We start from the raw sequence: 17,412 nt of genomic DNA, 5'->3' as shown, positions 1-17,412 counted from the left end.
TGACGATGTCAGAACTAAAATATGCATGAGTTTATTAATATCTCTAACTAACTGCCCATGCAACATTTGCGATGTAAACAAAGACCCATGACGAAAACTTTGAGGAAGGGAGAAAGAGGGGGAGGGGTTTTTTGATCTGAAACTTCACAAAATTGGGTCTTCGGACGCCCCGACCGATTTTCCGTTATCTCAACTAATAACATAACCTCAAACCTTATGAGGTCAGTTGATATCTCTTACTCTAGATTTTATACACGTGTGTTTATATATAGATCATAGCAATACGCCAAATTCACAAGAATGAGCTAAACGTAGTTTAAGTTTTAATGTCGATAAACTATGTTAATCGATTGTTGAAGCAATATGAGCTGCATTTTCATGTTGAATTTTTTTTTACTTAAATGTTCTTTTCTACTGAAATGACAAAAACATCATGGTTTTTAAATTTCTGTTAGCCATATTTTTGAGGAAAAAGCCGTTAAGAAGCCTTATTTGGAGCAAAATTGAATTATTGTCATCCTGTACAAAAATTGATTTGCTATATATTCCTTAGAAGAGAAATATTTCGGCTCCTTTGACAAAAATTAATGATTTTTTCAAATCTTATTTATCATAAAAGTTTAAGTCATAAGCAGACTTATTATACTGTACTAGCAGGTTTTTGCAGCAAAATAAAATTCTAAAAAAAATACAGCTCATATTGCTTTAACCGTAGTTTAAGGGCAAATCTACATTATGTGTAGTTATAGTAATCTATATTTCACATCTGTAAACCATATAGAACTTAATTTATATAACGCGATCATCTAGAAGTGTAAAACAACAATTACATAGTACATGTAATACTGAACCAGATTCCTGAGTAGTGCACTGTATGACACTTGCGGTATTCTTATCTTGAAGCATACCCCGCATACATGTTTGAAAATCTATGGCACGCCAAATTCACATTTGATAAATTAGGCAACTATAGTTTACGAACCGCAAACTATAGTTTACCATCCGTTAACTATAATTAACGATCCGTCAACTATAGTTTTCACCTAAAAAACTATAAAACTCTCCTAATATTACCTTATGCACTGGCGTCGGAAGCAAATTGAAAGTGGGGGGGGGGGGGGGAAGCTAGACTGATCCTCAGAAATATTGAGAGAAAAAAACCTAATTCCCCAAATCAAAATCATGAAAATCCTAATCCGGGGAGGGGGGGGGGGGGGGGGGGAGTAAACCTATACTTCCAAAACAAAAATTCTTTCCGGCCATAACATTTTTTCCCCAAATCATGAAAATCCTAATCCGGGGGGGGGGGGGGGGGGGGGCTTTCAGGTGCGTCTAAAAGAAATCGGATCGACGACCTGAGTGTCAGGTCGTTCCGTCTGGGTGTTTTTTTTTTATTCTGTGTATGTGTCTTTTTTTTCTTTTAGTTTTTCGGTACAAATACAAAAATATCACAACGTCGGTTCTAAGGAAGACAACTCCTCTTCATAACGTAACTTTCATTTTGTAAGTTGTACTTTCTATTTGTCAGAACAATGAAACCGTGCGCTAAAAATGGCCGTGAATGTATTCAATGACACTCGATTTTACAGACTGAACGTAAAGCTTGATTTATCAGAATGCTACATCGAGGAACCTAATGAAAGAAGTCCGCCCACTGTGTCCGAATGGAGCAGACTAGGAGCTGAATTCTCGTCATGGGTAAGGAAAAACGTTCTGTATTCGGAGACTCGGAACAGTGCCACACCACCCAGCGGCTGTACTTCGATCAGTGACTATGATGGCCAAATTGATATTCATAGTGGACTGGCTCTCTGTTTCGTGTTGGTTGTACTGACAACACTAGTGACACCGATGATAATAGCCAAAATATTGGATTTCTGTGATAGGAAAGTTGTAAAAACTGAGAAAGCCGATACACACGATGAACCATCTACAGAGGATCAAACTGTCATCGTCGGCACGGCTCAGACATCTGAGACACAGCCCGGTAACGTTCAATTGTACAACGTCCAGTACCACCCCAGTCATAACACCCTCGTCACCGGTTGTGATCTTCCTTCGTTCTTGAAGAGGACAGTTGACTGCCTGTTCCAGGAACTTGACAAACTGCTGATAGAGAAAAACTCCGGTCAGTCTGACGGACCCCTGCACAGCACTGTGACGTCATCTGTCCGTCTGCCCCGGCGCCCAGTCCTAAGGACTACGGGGAGACGTAGTAGTTCCCCTTTACGAAGTTCGCGTGACACGGCTGAAGATTCCACTGAAACTTTTGCTCTGAGAGAGTTCCAGCAACATGTAATCTACAACAATGTCTGTACACACACGCTCCAACCCGAGTCTCTCGCACAATCTCTACAAGGAGACAACAAAAGGTTATATGAATTTTGCACTAGTACCTGTACCGTAAACTTTGAACAGTTGACCCTGTCAAATTTCATTGTGAACTACACCGTGCACCTTTTGGACAAAGTTCTTAAAACAATGAGTCCTTACCATGGTCTTAGGTACGTCTCGTATTCTCCAACCGGAAGTGTGCGGAAAGGAACGAAAGTTGGCACCGCGAACCAAAGTGACGTTTCTTTCCTGTTCCAGTGCTCAGACATTGTGCTGTCGTCTGCCATCAACAATAGAACCAACTCTGACATTCCGCCGGGAAAACTTGTAATAATTGCCATTGACAACGAAAACCATGAGGTTCCATCCAAACTCCTAAAAACGTACAAAGACAAGAAATGCATTTCTCCACAAGAATTTCTAAACGCCGCCTGTGAATTGACCGAAATTGCTCTTCAGAAACTGTACAAAGAGGGCAGGCCTATGATTGACCGTTTGCCGTTCAGAATACAAAGAGCCTCCTCTCCGGGGCTTTACTTGTCGCTGGACACTAGAAATGTGGTAGGTTTCCATTGCTCCGACATCAGAGTCCAACTCATCCCCTCCCTGCTGCTGAGCACTAACAAGTCGATAGACCCAGTCAACCTGTACGCCGTTCCCACGTGGTCAAACGTTGACGTTAAACGCAAGGTGGCGCCTCGAGATCGCTACGCCACTCAGCCACTGCAAGCCACATCACATGACTTATACTGGAGCATGTCATTTGGGGAGTTAGAGCATTTCTTTTTTAGCAAGATGGACCAGAAATGTGCTTATAGCGGAGTCCTTGGCTGTCATAAGACAGTCATCCAGATTCTGAAGTTTCTGTTTGCACCGCAGTCCAGAAAGACTTTACTGAGCCGAGGTGAGGTGTCCTCCTACATGATAGAGACTGTAGTCAGTTATATGCTGGTGGAGAGTAGAGCCGAGCAGTGGACCATGGACCAAATCTCGGCCCGGGTCTCCGACGCCGTTCACTTTCTGAAGAGAGCTCTCCAAAATGGCCGCCTCCCCAACTTCTACATCAATAACCCACATCTGGCGGACGAGTCTGACTTTTTGAAACACGTGAAGTTCTTGTTTCCGGGGAGACAGGAGAATTTGTTGGCGGACAGTAGCGATGATATGGTCAGTAAGATGCTGCATTTCCTGGACAGCCGACTCACGGAATACAACCTGAGCGACTGTATCAAGTCGGAGTACTCCGAGGATATGTGGGAGTATGAATATTTTGTGTACCTATGATGACGATGCAGGGACTACTTTTTACTTAATATATGTGATACAATCAAAATATTTATTTTTTGCTGCAATCGATCTGACATTTTTTGCGTTTTGCTTTTCTTGCCTCTGTGTTCGAATTTGTAGCACTTTTTACTCAGATTTGTTACGTTTTGCTCTGATGTGCTATTTCCGAGTCTTTTGTGTAGATAATATTTACTGTTCAACTGATATTTTCAAAGCAATTTCGTCAATATTCTTACAAATACATTTCAATTAAAGAGCATTGGACTGATTTGCAAATATTGAATAACTTGCTCTCATTTTGAAGAAACAGGTTTTTCTCAGTAATTTAGAGAATCAACATGCATAAAAACCATGCAGACAGGACTTGTTTATGTGTTTGTGATGTTTATTTATTTTCATTTCAATTTATACATGGGGTATATCAAGTTAACATAAACCGAACTAAGTTCATTTGTATTCTTATGTTAGAATTACCAACAAACCAATACGTTTTTATCGCTTTACACATTTTTCTCCCTTACTAAAACGCAAAAAGTTTTGATATAAACAGCATTAGAGTCAATAAGTATTTATTTGAAGACATCAAGTAAGTTAAGGTAGCAAGGGACAGTTTCGAATAAAGTACCCGTCAATATTTTTGTAAAATTGAGAGTTGCTGTACTTGAAGGCTTATGAGTGTCGCTAGAATTCATGAAATGATTTTTAATGATTATCATTAGTTAGAGGGGTGTCTCTTGTTGAAATTGATATGCAATATGTAGGCCCCTTATGTTAGGTACATGAGAATCAGAAGTAAAATGCGAAACCTGCGGCTATGACTGTTGTGCTGACTTTACACAGTGAAATTGCAAGTTACAGACGGGAGGTAAAATAACACGAAAAGTAGGTGGATGGGACATTGAAAACTATACACCGGTAAGTTTGTGACATGTGATAGAACAACATGCACGCGGTACGGAAGGTCAACCCTCTGCAGGGAATTAGCTGGGGGAGGTCTAAAAAGCTGAAAAATCACGAAAAATTAGCAAAATATGAAAGGGTCAAAATCTCATAAAAACCAGTATGTAGAGAATTTTACAGGTTTTGATTAGTAATTTTCTTCAGAAATTGGTGATTGGCCTTATAAAGAGTGAATTAAAGGTATTTGTGCTGAATGGGAACTGAGGAAATTCTAGTTACAGAGTTCCGAAAACATGCATCCCTTGGCTACAATGAATTGTATCAAAAAAACTGTCCCCTGCCACCTAAGTTAGTTTCCTTAATATCTGATTATCGTTGAGAACATCCCAACGTTCAAATCACGTATCATTTTTGATATATCCGAAAACTAAAGTTTTGGTTTAACGAAAAACCGTGTTAAACATTAACAAATCTTCTGTACACCTGAGTTGTGTGGAGTTGCTTATTGATACGAGGAGAATTTTGTACTTGGCGATGTTTAGGAGGGCTCTGATGGTCATTTTACGGTCCATCCGCTGGTTTAAATCTCTTATCATCAATAATTCAACCGTTCACTCTTAGTCGCCGCTATAACGAGAACGGTACCAATCTCTCTGGAATATCGATTGCAAAACTATCCTAGTGCCTACGCTACTTATATTTTGATTTTGTAATCGTTTCATATGCACGTAACCGCGCTTGTTTTGTGATATTTATAAAAATGCATGAGTTTTTCCATTGTTCATATTACAGAAGGAGAAATGTGAACAATTGAGGTGCGATTGCCGTTTATACATAGAGAAATTTAAACTCCTGGTTGATAAACTTTTACTGGTTTTTTCTCATTACGAGGAACCGACCAAAGAACGACACAGACAATGGAGCAGCAAAATGAAAAGCTTTATCATTTCTCTTTTGGACTAAACATTATTTCATTTTTTTGTTCACATTTTAATTATCACTCTCTCTTTCGGGACTGATATAAAAGCAGATCGTTTTTGGATTGAACATTATAACAATAGGATATATAAAGCCAGACTTAGAGGTGGACATTTAAAGCGGCGCGCACCCGACAGGTATCAAAAAGCATACCAAAACATTTTTTGGAAGAGCGGTTGACTGGACGCAGAAAGTTTAACCATTCTGATTTCATCGCAAGAATTTGATTTACCTGAATGTGGCACCGTCAGTTTGTGTGACAGGGGACAAGTGAGATTATGGGGGACGAGGACTCGTACAGCGCGTGGAAGGACAGGTGCGATAGATATTTCACCTCCATCTCAGAGTCAGAGAGTGTCAGGAACGGGAATTATGAAAAGAACAGGCACATGAAAAAATGGAGGACGCTTCGTGACATCACAAGTGATGAGCTCACCAAATCGGACGCCACCTCAAATTTTGACCGGGCCAGGCTGTGGCTTCCCGCCGTGGACATTCATGGACTTGGGATTGCGGGAACAACTACTCACGTGTTGGAAACATCCATATGGATAATTATTTCTTGTGTTGCTTTCAGTGGATTCGTATTCCTTGTGTACCTGAACTTTTCAGTTTACTATCTGCAGTCCTCTAGCTTTCGAACTGAGCAAGTTGGTGCCAGGATATCCGAGGCACCTGTTATAACTGTGTGCAATAAGAACAAACTGCGTTTCTCTGTGGTGGCGTCCGCTGGCGACAGATTCCGTGATCTCCTTGTTCCCATGACAACTACTTCCATGCTGTCACCATCTCTTACAAAAAATGGAACCGACGCAATAAAATCCACCTCATTTCAAACTTTTCTCAGAAATGTCGTAGACAAAGAAAAATATGACAAACTGATGTCAGAGATAGATTTTTCTTTCGAGCCTTATTCCTCAATGACGTCACAAAACGATTGGTACAGTGTCTACAGAACAAGTCTCCGATATGGCTTCCGGATTTTAGAACAGGCCGTGAGACCAAATAGGGAGGAGCAGTGGAAGTTCGGCCATCAGGCTAACAAGACCCTAGTACAGTGTCTGTATAATGGAAGGCCCTGTCTTCAGTAAGTGGCTTGATCCTTGAATATAACAGCCAAACACAATTAACACCATCTATTTTACTTGATCCTTGAATATAACAGCCAAACACAATGAACACCATCTATTTTACTTCTTACATGTACAATATACATACCTAAAAGTTGCATATAATGAAGATCAATTTACTTATTATAAATGTATCTAAAAACGGGTGACAACCATTTGGCAAAATGTATCATTTTATACCATTTTTGATATATTTCTAGCGCATGCGTTTTGCACGTTGTTTGTTTCAATATATTGTCCTTTACAAAAATTTAGATTATTGAGAATCAAAATTTGTATATTGTCAGTTGTCATGTAGAAATTTCTCAATACTAGTAATCTAAATTTTTGTAAAGGACAATATTTTACTCTGCGACTACCCTCCCATAGTACCGGTACATCTATAAAACCGCAAATTGCCCTGTTGGCAGATATAAATGGGAAGCTTAAATTTACATAAACATTAATGTTTTTTTTTAATTGGCCGAATATTACACTGAATTTAAGTTTCAGAAGTTCAAGTGATAAAAAAATTCAATATACACGTGTATAAGGGCCATAGAATTGTGCATTATTTCACAGGGTAACCGTGGCTAGAAATGAATTTCGTCTTAAATTGACTTCAATATTATTTTGTGTTGATGCACGCTCTAACTTTATCTTATTTCAATACGTTTTTATTGCAACTGGCCCAAGATCTAGGGAAAGAGAAACATAAATTCACTGTCAAAATTATGTAATCATTTGCTGTAGACACTTCGATAACAGAGATTTAAATGAAAAATCATTTAATATCATTGCATATAACACTAGCAATTGTTGGTGTGACGTGTGTTGGGGAACTTGAACCTTGATATTGCACAATGTGTAGACAACAACAAACAGAGAGCCAGCAGGTGCGTGGGGGACCGGCCCGCCCTGTGTTACGTAATGGGGTCCCTTGATCCGGCGTGTAACAGTACAACATTGTACGTTATTAAGAATTACCCATCTTGATCATAATGTTTTCCATTTATAGATAAATTAATCATAACAATAATCACCAGCCTAATGCTCCCTAAGACCTGTGTGAATACTGTGTTACACCGTACGACAGCTGAGGGCCGACTTAGCGACTCTTACCCTCGCTTAGTCTCTTACATCACTCCTTTACGTGCGATTTCTGCCACTTGACTCACTTGACTTGACTAATCCAAAGATTAATATATATATAAAACAGTACTGAACCTCTTCCGAGCTTTAAGTAACAATTATACAAAAAATGGTCGACCCAATTGTGTAGGGAAACTGTGTCATATTAATACTTGCATATAATACTACTTATGTACGGACTATTGATATAAATAACGGATAACAAATTACCGAATTTCATATTTACGCTCTATTATATACTTATATTTTTAGGGTCTTCCGTTTTCAACGGAAGACCCTCTTGTTATTCTATTGTTTCTTTTTCATTATTATTATTTTTCTTTTTCTTTATTTTTCTGACTTTTTCAAAGCTTAATATCTCAAAAAGTTTTCAACAGATTTACATGAAACTTTCAGGGATTATGAAGCATTATTGTGCCTCAAAGTTTTAAAATTTTCAACTACAACGTCACTTCCGTTTTTACGTTACGTCAATTTTTAAATTTTAAAAAAGTAATTTTGTCCAGGGCGTTTTTCAAAAACGGTTCAAGATAAAGACTTGGAATTTTCTGTGTTGAAGCAATGATCGTTTTTATTTGGACATAAGACTGGAAATTAGTTTCCGTCACTTCCGGTCTAAACCGGAAGTGTTTTAAAATTTTCGAATTTTCGAATTTTTCGTTTTAATTTAAAATGTTTATGAGGTTTGTAGAGTTTGTTATGCTGAACACGAATCTGAAATCCGTTTGAAAATCGGACGATGCATTACAGAGATATCGGGGGTTAAAAATTGATTTTTCCGGAAATTTTGATTCCGCGTCCTTGGTTTAAAAAATAGCGTAATGTTCAAAGTAAAATTAACTCGTACCAAAAATAATCGCTAAGTCGTACTTGAACAGATTCGGATTTTTTTTGTTAAGTCGTTCTTGAAATCAGAAAGGTTTATGTTAATTCGTACTTAAAATCATTCGGATTTTGTTAAGTCGTACCAGGAATAATTCGATTTTTACATCTTTTTATTTTAGTTACTCTTGTGATTGGTTTAAGAGCTCTGCTTCTTACAGAACTTCCAGCTTTACTTCCGACATTAACGGAAGACCCACTCGTTGCTTTGCAACGAGCTTTGCTCTAGTGTTATTTACATTTGTACAGAGACGTTTTAGAGATTGTTGATGAGGAGCATGGACGATGTTTTATGATATCTCCATCTGTAACAAAGGAAATGGGTACGTGTGTTTGACATAAGAGATATTATCATGCTGGTTGTGAACCACTATAAAACAGCATGTAGTTATCATACAAAATCATTGACTGGATATTCCAGATACCAATCATACAATTCCAAGAACTCTATAACAAAGCAGATAGTAATGATTCAAGTTTGTAACCGCTATAACATAGCAGTTAGTAATAATTCAAGTTTGTGACGGCTATAACAAAGCAGACATTAATGGTTCAAGTTCAGGGCCGCTATAACATAGCAGTAGGTAACAATTCAAGTTCACGACCACTGTTACATAGGAGTTAGTAATTATTCAAGTTTATGACTGCCTTAACATTGCAGTCAGTAATAATTCAAGTTTATGACCGCCTTAACATTGCAATCAGTAATAATTCAAGTTTGTGATTGCTTTAACTTAGCAGTCAGTAATAATTCAAGTCTGTGACTGCTATTACATAGCATTCATTAATAATTCAAGTTTGTGACCGCTATAACATAGCATTCATTAATAATTCAAGTTTGTGATCGCTATTACATAGCATTCAGAAATAATTCAAGTTTATGACTGCTATAACATAGCAGTTAGTTATAATTCAAGTCCAGAATTGCTATAGCAGGGCAGTTAGTATTCAAACATAGCAGTTAATATTAATTCAAGTTTGTGAATGCTATAACATAGCAGTAATAGTTCATGATCATTAAAACATAGCAGTTACTAATTCTGGAAGATAGTAAACATATAAATTCAGGACTTCTATACCACAGCAGATAAAGATAATTAAAATTCATGTATCATTAAATACAACAATGACCTCTACACAGCAGCAAACAATTTCATATGCATCATTATGAACATATTCGAGCCAAGCACTTTTAGTAGTATCACTGCTGCTATTCTAATGTCCAGACAATAGTCATATTGTATATTCAAGTATATAGAAAAAAAATTGAAACCATGATGATTAAATAGTCTCAATCATTTCACTCAATAACCAGTTACTTTAGGACATCAATCTTCATAAAATTTATAAAAGAGAACTTTTATTCATGTTAAGCCATTTTATTACTGGACTGAACAACTTCAGGTATTCACCATTGTCAACACTGACTCAGAAGCTCCATAAAGTTACACACTCAGTGTACAAAACAGCAAAATCCTGGGCAAACACTACTCTTTGATACACTATATAATGTATGCTTTTCATTTTTGATATCTTTATGAACATTTTCATAATGTAAATACACATATTTGATTGAAATACAAATCGTATTATAATGAGTTATTCGCCACTTACAAAAAACATTCTCATCTTTAAAAAGCTGTTTAAAAAATCTGCCATCATTCATCCAAGTACATTGTATAACCAAAAACATAATATTTATCTAAGTACACAAACAGCAAAAGGGGCCAAACAGAAAGATTATAAAGAGTTTTGTGTTTAGGAGGAACACTATTTGTACAAGAAGTCGGCACTATTCGTCCTGTGTTAAACTGATCACTTCTTCTGTCTGTAGGCAAGATTGAGCTGAGACTGAACATTGAGCCCGATGAGTACATCGATGTATTGAGTCCTGAGCATGGGGCTGTTATATTTATCCACACACAGAAATTCAACCTCAGGGACGGTCAACAATACATGCTGGCCCCCGGATCAAGTTATATCATCGACCTACAAAAAGTGAGTATAACTTAATTTGACATAATTTGTAAATTTAAGTAAAAGCTGTTAACTGAGAATCTAATATTTGGAAAAACTCAAGCAATACCAATAAAAAAACATAATTTTGAAGTATTTTTTTTCTACAGATTGTCAAAACAAAGAAACTTCAGGACTGCATAGACAGACAGAGTTACAATAGGAAGGTAAAAGGAAATAGAGAAATCATGAAGATAGGCAATCTTTATAAACTAGAATAACTATTTTTCTAATGCTATATGTTTTTTTGTTTTTTTATTGTTTTTTTTTTAGAAATGCTTGTCTGACTGCATAGACCATTTCTCACAGACATACTGTAAATGCCGACAGAATTTTGAAAGTGACAATGCTGATAGATGCAGAATCAATGTTCAATTTGAATGTAAGGGTATTAGGATGATATTAACTGAAACAAATTCAATTTTAAAATACTGGTTCATGTAATACTTATGTATATCTGTTCCAAAATACAAATGTTCTAGCATTGTCCAAAAAACTTTCTCTCCGTTTGCAGTTGTGTGTTCCGCTGCTCTATCATATTTAGCCTCAAGTGGAGAGCTACCTTGTTCATGTCCACTGCCATGCAGGTATATATATATTTACAAAAACACAAGTTGAAATTGTATGAACATAAAAGTGATAGTTAATCTATGGCGTGTTAAAATTTGTTGTTTCAGTAAAAGTTTGTTAAGCTACAAGGTTTTATATCATTCAGTGATTTATGTTTTATAGCACAAGCAGTATTGATACTACAGTAACTTCCCTACCCTGGCCTTCTGCTGGGAACCTGAAGCACGAGCAGAAATACTTACAGAACCAGGGACTAGTTATGACTGACAGTCAGTTCAGGTACCAAGAAGGGTACAAAGAGCCCCTGTTTCTTTACCTGAGTATAGATATGCACCATTGCAATAGTTTCATGAGGATCATAAAGTAATGTTGTTTTCCAGGTCCTCAATGATAAAGGTGTCCTTGGATTTCTCTAATGCCAAAGAAACAAGTCTGACGGAGGAAAACACATCCACAGTAAGTTAAAAGAGAGAGAGAGAGAGAGAGAGAGAGAGAGAATTTATCTATTCATCTATGATTTTTTCCGTATTTATAGTTGTTGCAACTGCTTGCTAACATTGGAGGTGTGTCCTCCCTGCTGATTGGCATGTCAATCATCTCTGTTCTGGAGGTCCTGTGGCTGACCATCAGGGCATGCCTTGTGAGTTGTGTGGAGTCTTATCAAAGGTAACAAGAGATGTTTGTAAAACACATATGCCCCCTTTCCTTGGAAACATCTGCTAAGAAAATGAACCGAAACTGCAAATAATTGAAACCTCTGCAAAGAAAATGAACAGAAACTACAAATAATTGAAATTTTTATAAGTCCAAGGCACATAACTCTGTCAAAAATGCTTGATCGTACCCAATGTTAACTTGACCTACATATTATTATGAATAATCTGTATACCAAATTTCCTTTAAGTAAGTACAAGCTCTGCAAAGAAAAAGAACGGACACTGCAAATAATTGGAATTTTTCTAAGTTCAAGGGGCATAACTCTCTTGAAAATTGTTTAATCATACCCAAAATCAAACTTGACCTAGATATTATTATGATAAACCTGTATACCAAATTTCATTTCAATAAGTGCATCCTCTGTGAAGAAAATGAGCTGAAATGCAAATAATTGGAATTTTTCGACGTCCACGTCTCTGTTGAAAATTGCTCGATCGTACATGAAAATCAAACTTGACCTAGATATAGTTATGATTAATCTGTATACCAAATCTAGAAGTTTTGAATGATATTGTAAATTCATCCATCTCAGGAAACAGAGACAGGATAAAAACATCGAGAAGCTGTCAGACTCCGACTTCACTTCTATTACGTGGGCAGCACAGAAAGAACGACTGAGATATGAAGCACAGCACAAGGAGGAAATGATTGGCAGGAAAGGACTCTGGTCCCAGGAACCAATCAGAAGAAACAGTGGAAGATGTCAGGCTCTGAGGCCCATCCCAGAGGAGAGCAAATCCACAAACACCTTCAGTGTCAAACACTCCTCAACCAAAATGGGAGGGCAGCCACAACACGGGATGTTTACAAAGTACACCCCATACAACAGGTACCCAAGTCAACCCACCATTGTAAACACCATTAAACCTGAAGACCAGGCCAAAGGAAACGAGTTCCCTTTGTTCCATTCTCTGGACCAAGCAAGTGGGCCCCGATGTTCTACACCGGAGAACAAGGAGAGTCGTGCACCTCATCTACTTCACATGGACTCGGACGCCCGACACTACCCCGAGAGAGGGAGGATCATCTCCCCGGCAGATGCCATTCAAATGTACGGTCCGTCCGCACGAAAATACTATGTCAGTGAACCATATAACATATAACTTTCTACATGATGCATATATATCCAAGGGTATCCTATAGGCAACTGTAGGTAACAGAGTTTGGTTTTCTTACAAATTATATGAATATGCTTTAAAGTTTGCTTTTTTTTTAATTATGCCAAACATTGTGTTTTGTGGGTTTTGTTTTACAACCACAGTATTTATGTAAAATAAATTCTTCAAAAAAGAAAGACTGATTGATTTTAAATCTATAGTGTATTACCTTGCCTTATATGCGTACAGTCACTGATCATTCCGCATCTGAGTTCTTATTTGGGTCAGAACTTCCTCTACACCCTTCCCATGAATCAGCAGGGTCTTACAGCGAGACTTTGAGCCCTGCTCAAAAAAATTCATTTTAAGAATTAAACAAAATATACAATATAAGCTGCTAGTTAAAAAGAGAATACTGGTAAGCAATATCTCATAGCTACCTTTTCTAATACCACATCAGACTTTCTAACTCCCAGTGTCTTCGACATGAATTTTAGTAGTTCTGCATTTGCTTCACCATCAACAGGGGGCGCTGATATCTGGACTCCCACACTTTCCTCCGAGATATCTTCAATCAACATACCAATATTTGTCACAAACATTTAATCTTTGATTTTGTGGATTAACTTATTGATTACAAAAAAATTCCCGACAGAAAAAAAAATTGTTTATAAACTTATGTTAATCGCATATTAATCGAAAAAGCTATATGGAGGTTCTAATATATATTCTTTAAAGGTGTCTGAAAACGTTTTCAGTAAATCAAGTGTAACCACAACAGATATTGTAACACAAGAATGAGATCTAGATCTGCCAATGCCGAAGAACAATAGCATGATAATGCTTTTAATACCAGTGATTGCATTCTGCCTGGCTCCCGGCTTGGCTAAGATGTTAACCGACACTGTACCGTCCTTGTTCTGATGAACTGGTTGTGTGTCATGCCTGGCTCCCTTACCCAATCCAGCTTCTTTGGATTCATCTTTCTGTTAATTATTCATAAGATAGACTATAATTATGATAGATTGTTTTATACTGTTTACAGTCATTTGTAAGCAAAAGAAACTCTTAAAAATTGGATTATATATGACAGAGCAAATCTTAATCAGGTCCAGTCCTACTGATATCACTAGATTTAGCTACATAGCTTGAATTACCTATATAGCTTTAGTTACCTACCTGAAGTAGGTATATTTAGCTACTTTTATGCAATTTTGCTTAAGCCTTTTTATGTTAAACATACAAAAAGTTGCAAGTGACAACCTATATCATTACTGTGTAGTTAAAAAAACAACAACCCCTAATTGAAATAGGTAAAGCATCAATGCTTTTCAGGAGATTTAAGCAAAATATGAATTTCTATTGTTTGAGCAACTGGAGACAACCTTGTGTGCGATGAGGCATGAATAAATGTGACTACTTGAAGAGTGTGCTGAATTATTACCAATCAATTAAAATGTTAATCAGACTTGTTCTTCTTTGTTTGTTCCATTAAGTAGGAGCTATTTCGTAACAAATAAAGATATATAATTATAGTTTTAAAACTTTCAGAACTTTTGACTCCAATGGTGCTGAAAAAGCAACATTTTCAAGACTGACTTTTTTTTATGAATCATATTCAGTACACAGTTGAAAGCTATTGCTATACCTAAATGCAACTTTAGGTTAAAAAAAAATATGCCAATTTGAGAAAAAAATATGATCGAGGAGCTAAATCTAAACAAGAGGCCCAGGGGCCACATCGCTCACCTGAGCAACAATTGCCTTAATTCTGATCAAATTAGCATTACAGTATCAAAATATCTTGACAACTGAGTACAGTAGATCTTGCTTAAAAAAAATTGAAAATCTGCCAATTTTTATCCACCTCTTATTTTTTGGTAAATACCAAGCCACTTTTGTTGTTGTACCTCTAAGATTTTTCTCTATTCCTATATTTCCCCCCCCCCCCCCTCCATTTCGTGGCCCCACTATTCTCTAGGGAATCATGGTTTCATCAAACTTAAATCTACCTTTAATCTCATAACCTGTGCTTTCACACTAAGTACTGAGTTTTGGACCAAAAACTTTCCCAGAATAGTTTTAAAGATTTTCTATATATATTCCTATGTAAAAATTCAAACCGCCATCACAGTCCCGCCCTACCACTAGGGACTGTGATTTTGCAAACTTGAATTTACACTACCCGAGGATGCCTCTACACAAGTTTAAGCTTTTCTGGCCAAATAGTCTTTAAAAAGAAGATTTTGAAAGATTTTCTCTATATATTCCTTAGTAAAATTTCATCCCCCATTGTGGCCTCACCCTACCCCTGGACTATTATTTAAACAAACTTGAATCTATATGATCTGGGGATGCCTCCACTCAAATTTGGGCTTTCCTGGCCTAATACTTTTGAGAAGAAGACTTTTAAAGATTTTCTCTATATATAAAAATGTATCCCCCATTGTGGCCCCGCCCTACCCCCAGGGACCATGATTTGAACAAACTTGAATCTACATTATCTGAGGATGGTTACACACAAATTTGAGATTTCTTGGCCAAATAGTTATTAAAAGAAATTTTTTAAAAGATTTTCTCTATATACTCTTATGTAAAACTTGATCCCCCAATTGTGGTCCCATCCTACCCCATGGGGACTATGATTTGAAGAAACGTGAATCTACACTACCTGAGGATGCTTCCATTTTAATTTGAGCTTTTCTGGCCAAATAGTTTTTGAGAAGAGGATTTTTAAAGATTTTCTCTATATATTCCTATTTAAAACACGATCCCCCAATTATGGCCCCACCCTACCCCCGGGGACCATGATTTGAACAAACGTGAATCTACACTACCTGAGGATGCCTCCACACAAGTTTAAGCTTTTCCGGCTGAAAAGTTTTTGAGAAGAAGATTTTTGAAAAATACCAACAAATTTTTAATAATTTTCAATTATCTCCCCTTTAAAAAGGGCGTGGCCCTTCATTTGAACAAACTTGAATCCACTTCTCCTAGTGGTGCTTTGTGCCAAATTTTGGTTGAAATCTGTCCAGTGGTTCTTGAGAAGAAGATGAAAATGTGAAAAGTTAACAACGACGACGATGACAACGACGACGACAACGACGGACAAATTGTGATAAAAAAAGCTCACTTCAGCCTTTGGCTCAGGTGAGCTAAAAAAGTTATATATGTAGGTAATTCAAGCTATGTAGCTTAATCGATAGTTACTATATTTAGAAATCCGAAATATCTAATGCGTGTAAAATATCAAAATTGTCATAAAAGCTAGAAAACACCTGATATTTCGGACTACTAAATACAGTAAAACTTGGTTATAGCGAAGGATTTACTTCGTTATATCCGCAATTCGTTATATCCGTATAACGAATTCTTAACAATAACTATAGCGAATTCACTACATATTTGTTTACTTTCACAAGACTTTAACTTATACGAATTGAGGCTTAGAATAAAAAAATATTACTTTGAAACCTATAATGATCGGATTGTGAGTTCGAAAAATTTATATGAAAATAAATTTATTCAAAACATTTTGTTAAATAGTAGTGCAAATTTCATTAAACTGAAATAATTTTTTTGGTTGTAACACGCTCTCTGATTGGCTAAAAAATTATCTTATATCATATAAAGAATGTTGCCTACGTCATAGTAAGACTAACGTCAAAAACGTATCAATACGCCTGACGTTAAGTTTGAATTTTGTACAATTTCACGTCATTTTAAAGATCAAATGACCTTTTTTATCAACAATGAAGAGTAAAAAAAATTCAATTATAAGTAATGAATTCAATATTTATTAGTTTTATACGATATAAAATGGTTTGAAACAGTTTACGCTTTTTTATAAACTGCTTTGTGGTTTTACTGTAAAGTGATTGTACTTGGCCTGTTGCTATATATTTATCTTGTTTATAAAAACAAATTTTCAAAGCAAAGCAACATTTGCGTATACTATAATTCAAAAGATAAAAAACATTCTCATAACATGCAGCCAGGTTGTTTCTAATGGAGTGCACACTGAAGATAAAACTTGTAATCTAACACTAACACAACTTAGAATTAACGTTACCTGTTTTTTCTTCGGCATAAAGTTCGAAGTGTGATAGGAAAGATCTTGAATCCAACAACTACCCTTATCTATGTTAAGTCTGAAAGATGGTAAAAACTTTGCACCATTAACACTTAACTGCATTCGATACCATCCAAGAACGAAACGAATCACCATCAGAGTTCGTCTTCTCTACTTTCGTATTCATTACAAGCTCCCCAAAGAGAAGACCAATAGATCTAAACAAGGCAGCTTGTACCGAGTATTGTATTCAACAAATATCGGTCTTGTACAATAAAAATATAGATTTGGGGTAACA

General features: G+C 36.6%; 3 protein-coding genes across 5 annotated transcripts; 2 read left to right on the top strand and 1 right to left on the bottom strand.

Moving 5' to 3' along the window:
* The first annotated feature begins 1,410 nt into the window (after window positions 1-1,410).
* On the top strand, window positions 1,411-4,071 carry LOC128178662 (uncharacterized). The gene has a single exon (XM_052845930.1). The coding sequence runs from the start codon at window positions 1,552-1,554 to the stop codon at window positions 3,616-3,618; it is 2,067 nt and encodes a 688-aa protein (XP_052701890.1). The 5' UTR covers window positions 1,411-1,551; the 3' UTR covers window positions 3,619-4,071.
* Window positions 4,072-5,001: 930 nt separating this feature from the next.
* Window positions 5,002-13,181, top strand: LOC128178661 (acid-sensing ion channel 1A-like). Its single transcript, XM_052845929.1, has 10 exons — window positions 5,002-6,586; window positions 8,892-8,965; window positions 10,477-10,640; window positions 10,769-10,825; window positions 10,932-11,040; window positions 11,173-11,245; window positions 11,391-11,507; window positions 11,609-11,684; window positions 11,764-11,894; window positions 12,478-13,181. The coding sequence occupies exons 1-10, from the start codon at window positions 5,778-5,780 to the stop codon at window positions 13,046-13,048; spliced, it is 2,181 nt and encodes a 726-aa protein (XP_052701889.1). The 5' UTR covers window positions 5,002-5,777; the 3' UTR covers window positions 13,049-13,181.
* Window positions 9,981-17,378, bottom strand: LOC128178680 (UPF0235 protein C15orf40 homolog). 3 transcript variants are annotated; one of them, XM_052845953.1, is made up of 5 exons: window positions 17,233-17,378; window positions 13,896-14,028; window positions 13,483-13,610; window positions 13,277-13,387; window positions 9,981-10,631 (listed from the first exon to the last, which is right to left on the bottom strand). In XM_052845953.1, exons 1-4 carry the CDS (start codon window positions 17,299-17,301, stop codon window positions 13,292-13,294), a joined length of 426 nt encoding a protein of 141 aa, XP_052701913.1. In that variant the 5' UTR covers window positions 17,302-17,378; the 3' UTR covers window positions 9,981-10,631; window positions 13,277-13,291. The 3 variants fall into 3 exon arrangements, with proteins under 3 accessions (XP_052701913.1, XP_052701912.1, XP_052701911.1); XM_052845952.1 differs by having other exon boundaries at window positions 13,290-13,387; window positions 17,115-17,356; XM_052845951.1 differs by having other exon boundaries at window positions 17,115-17,355.
* Window positions 17,379-17,412: the final 34 nt, after the last annotated feature.

This window comes from Crassostrea angulata, chromosome 3 (assembly GCF_025612915.1).
Source record: "Crassostrea angulata isolate pt1a10 chromosome 3, ASM2561291v2, whole genome shotgun sequence".
NCBI classification, from domain to species: Eukaryota; Metazoa; Mollusca; class Bivalvia; order Ostreida; family Ostreidae; genus Magallana; species Magallana angulata.
The sequence above is the reverse complement of the archived record's forward strand: the minus strand, read 5'-3'. Positions and strand labels throughout refer to the sequence as shown.

Bases quoted from the DNA above. Each gene is read 5' to 3' on its own strand.
- LOC128178662 (XM_052845930.1), top strand. From the start codon at position 1,552: ATGGCCGTGAATGTATTCAATGACACTCGATTTTACAGACTGAACGTA.
- LOC128178661 (XM_052845929.1), top strand. From the start codon at position 5,778: ATGGGGGACGAGGACTCGTACAGCGCGTGGAAGGACAGGTGCGATAGA. The intron at 10,641-10,768 runs GTGAGTATAACT...TTTTTTCTACAG, and splicing joins ATATCATCGACCTACAAAAA to ATTGTCAAAACAAAGAAACT. The intron at 11,508-11,608 runs GTACCAAGAAGG...GTTGTTTTCCAG, and splicing joins ATGACTGACAGTCAGTTCAG to GTCCTCAATGATAAAGGTGT.
- LOC128178680 (XM_052845952.1), bottom strand. From the start codon at position 17,270: ATGGTGATTCGTTTCGTTCTTGGATGGTATCGAATGCAGTTAAGTGTT. The intron at 14,029-17,114 runs GTAACGTTAATT...AATAATTAACAG, and splicing joins TTATGCCGAAGAAAAAACAG to AAAGATGAATCCAAAGAAGC. The intron at 13,611-13,895 runs GTATTAAAAGCA...TGTTGATTGAAG, and splicing joins CAGGCAGAATGCAATCACTG to ATATCTCGGAGGAAAGTGTG.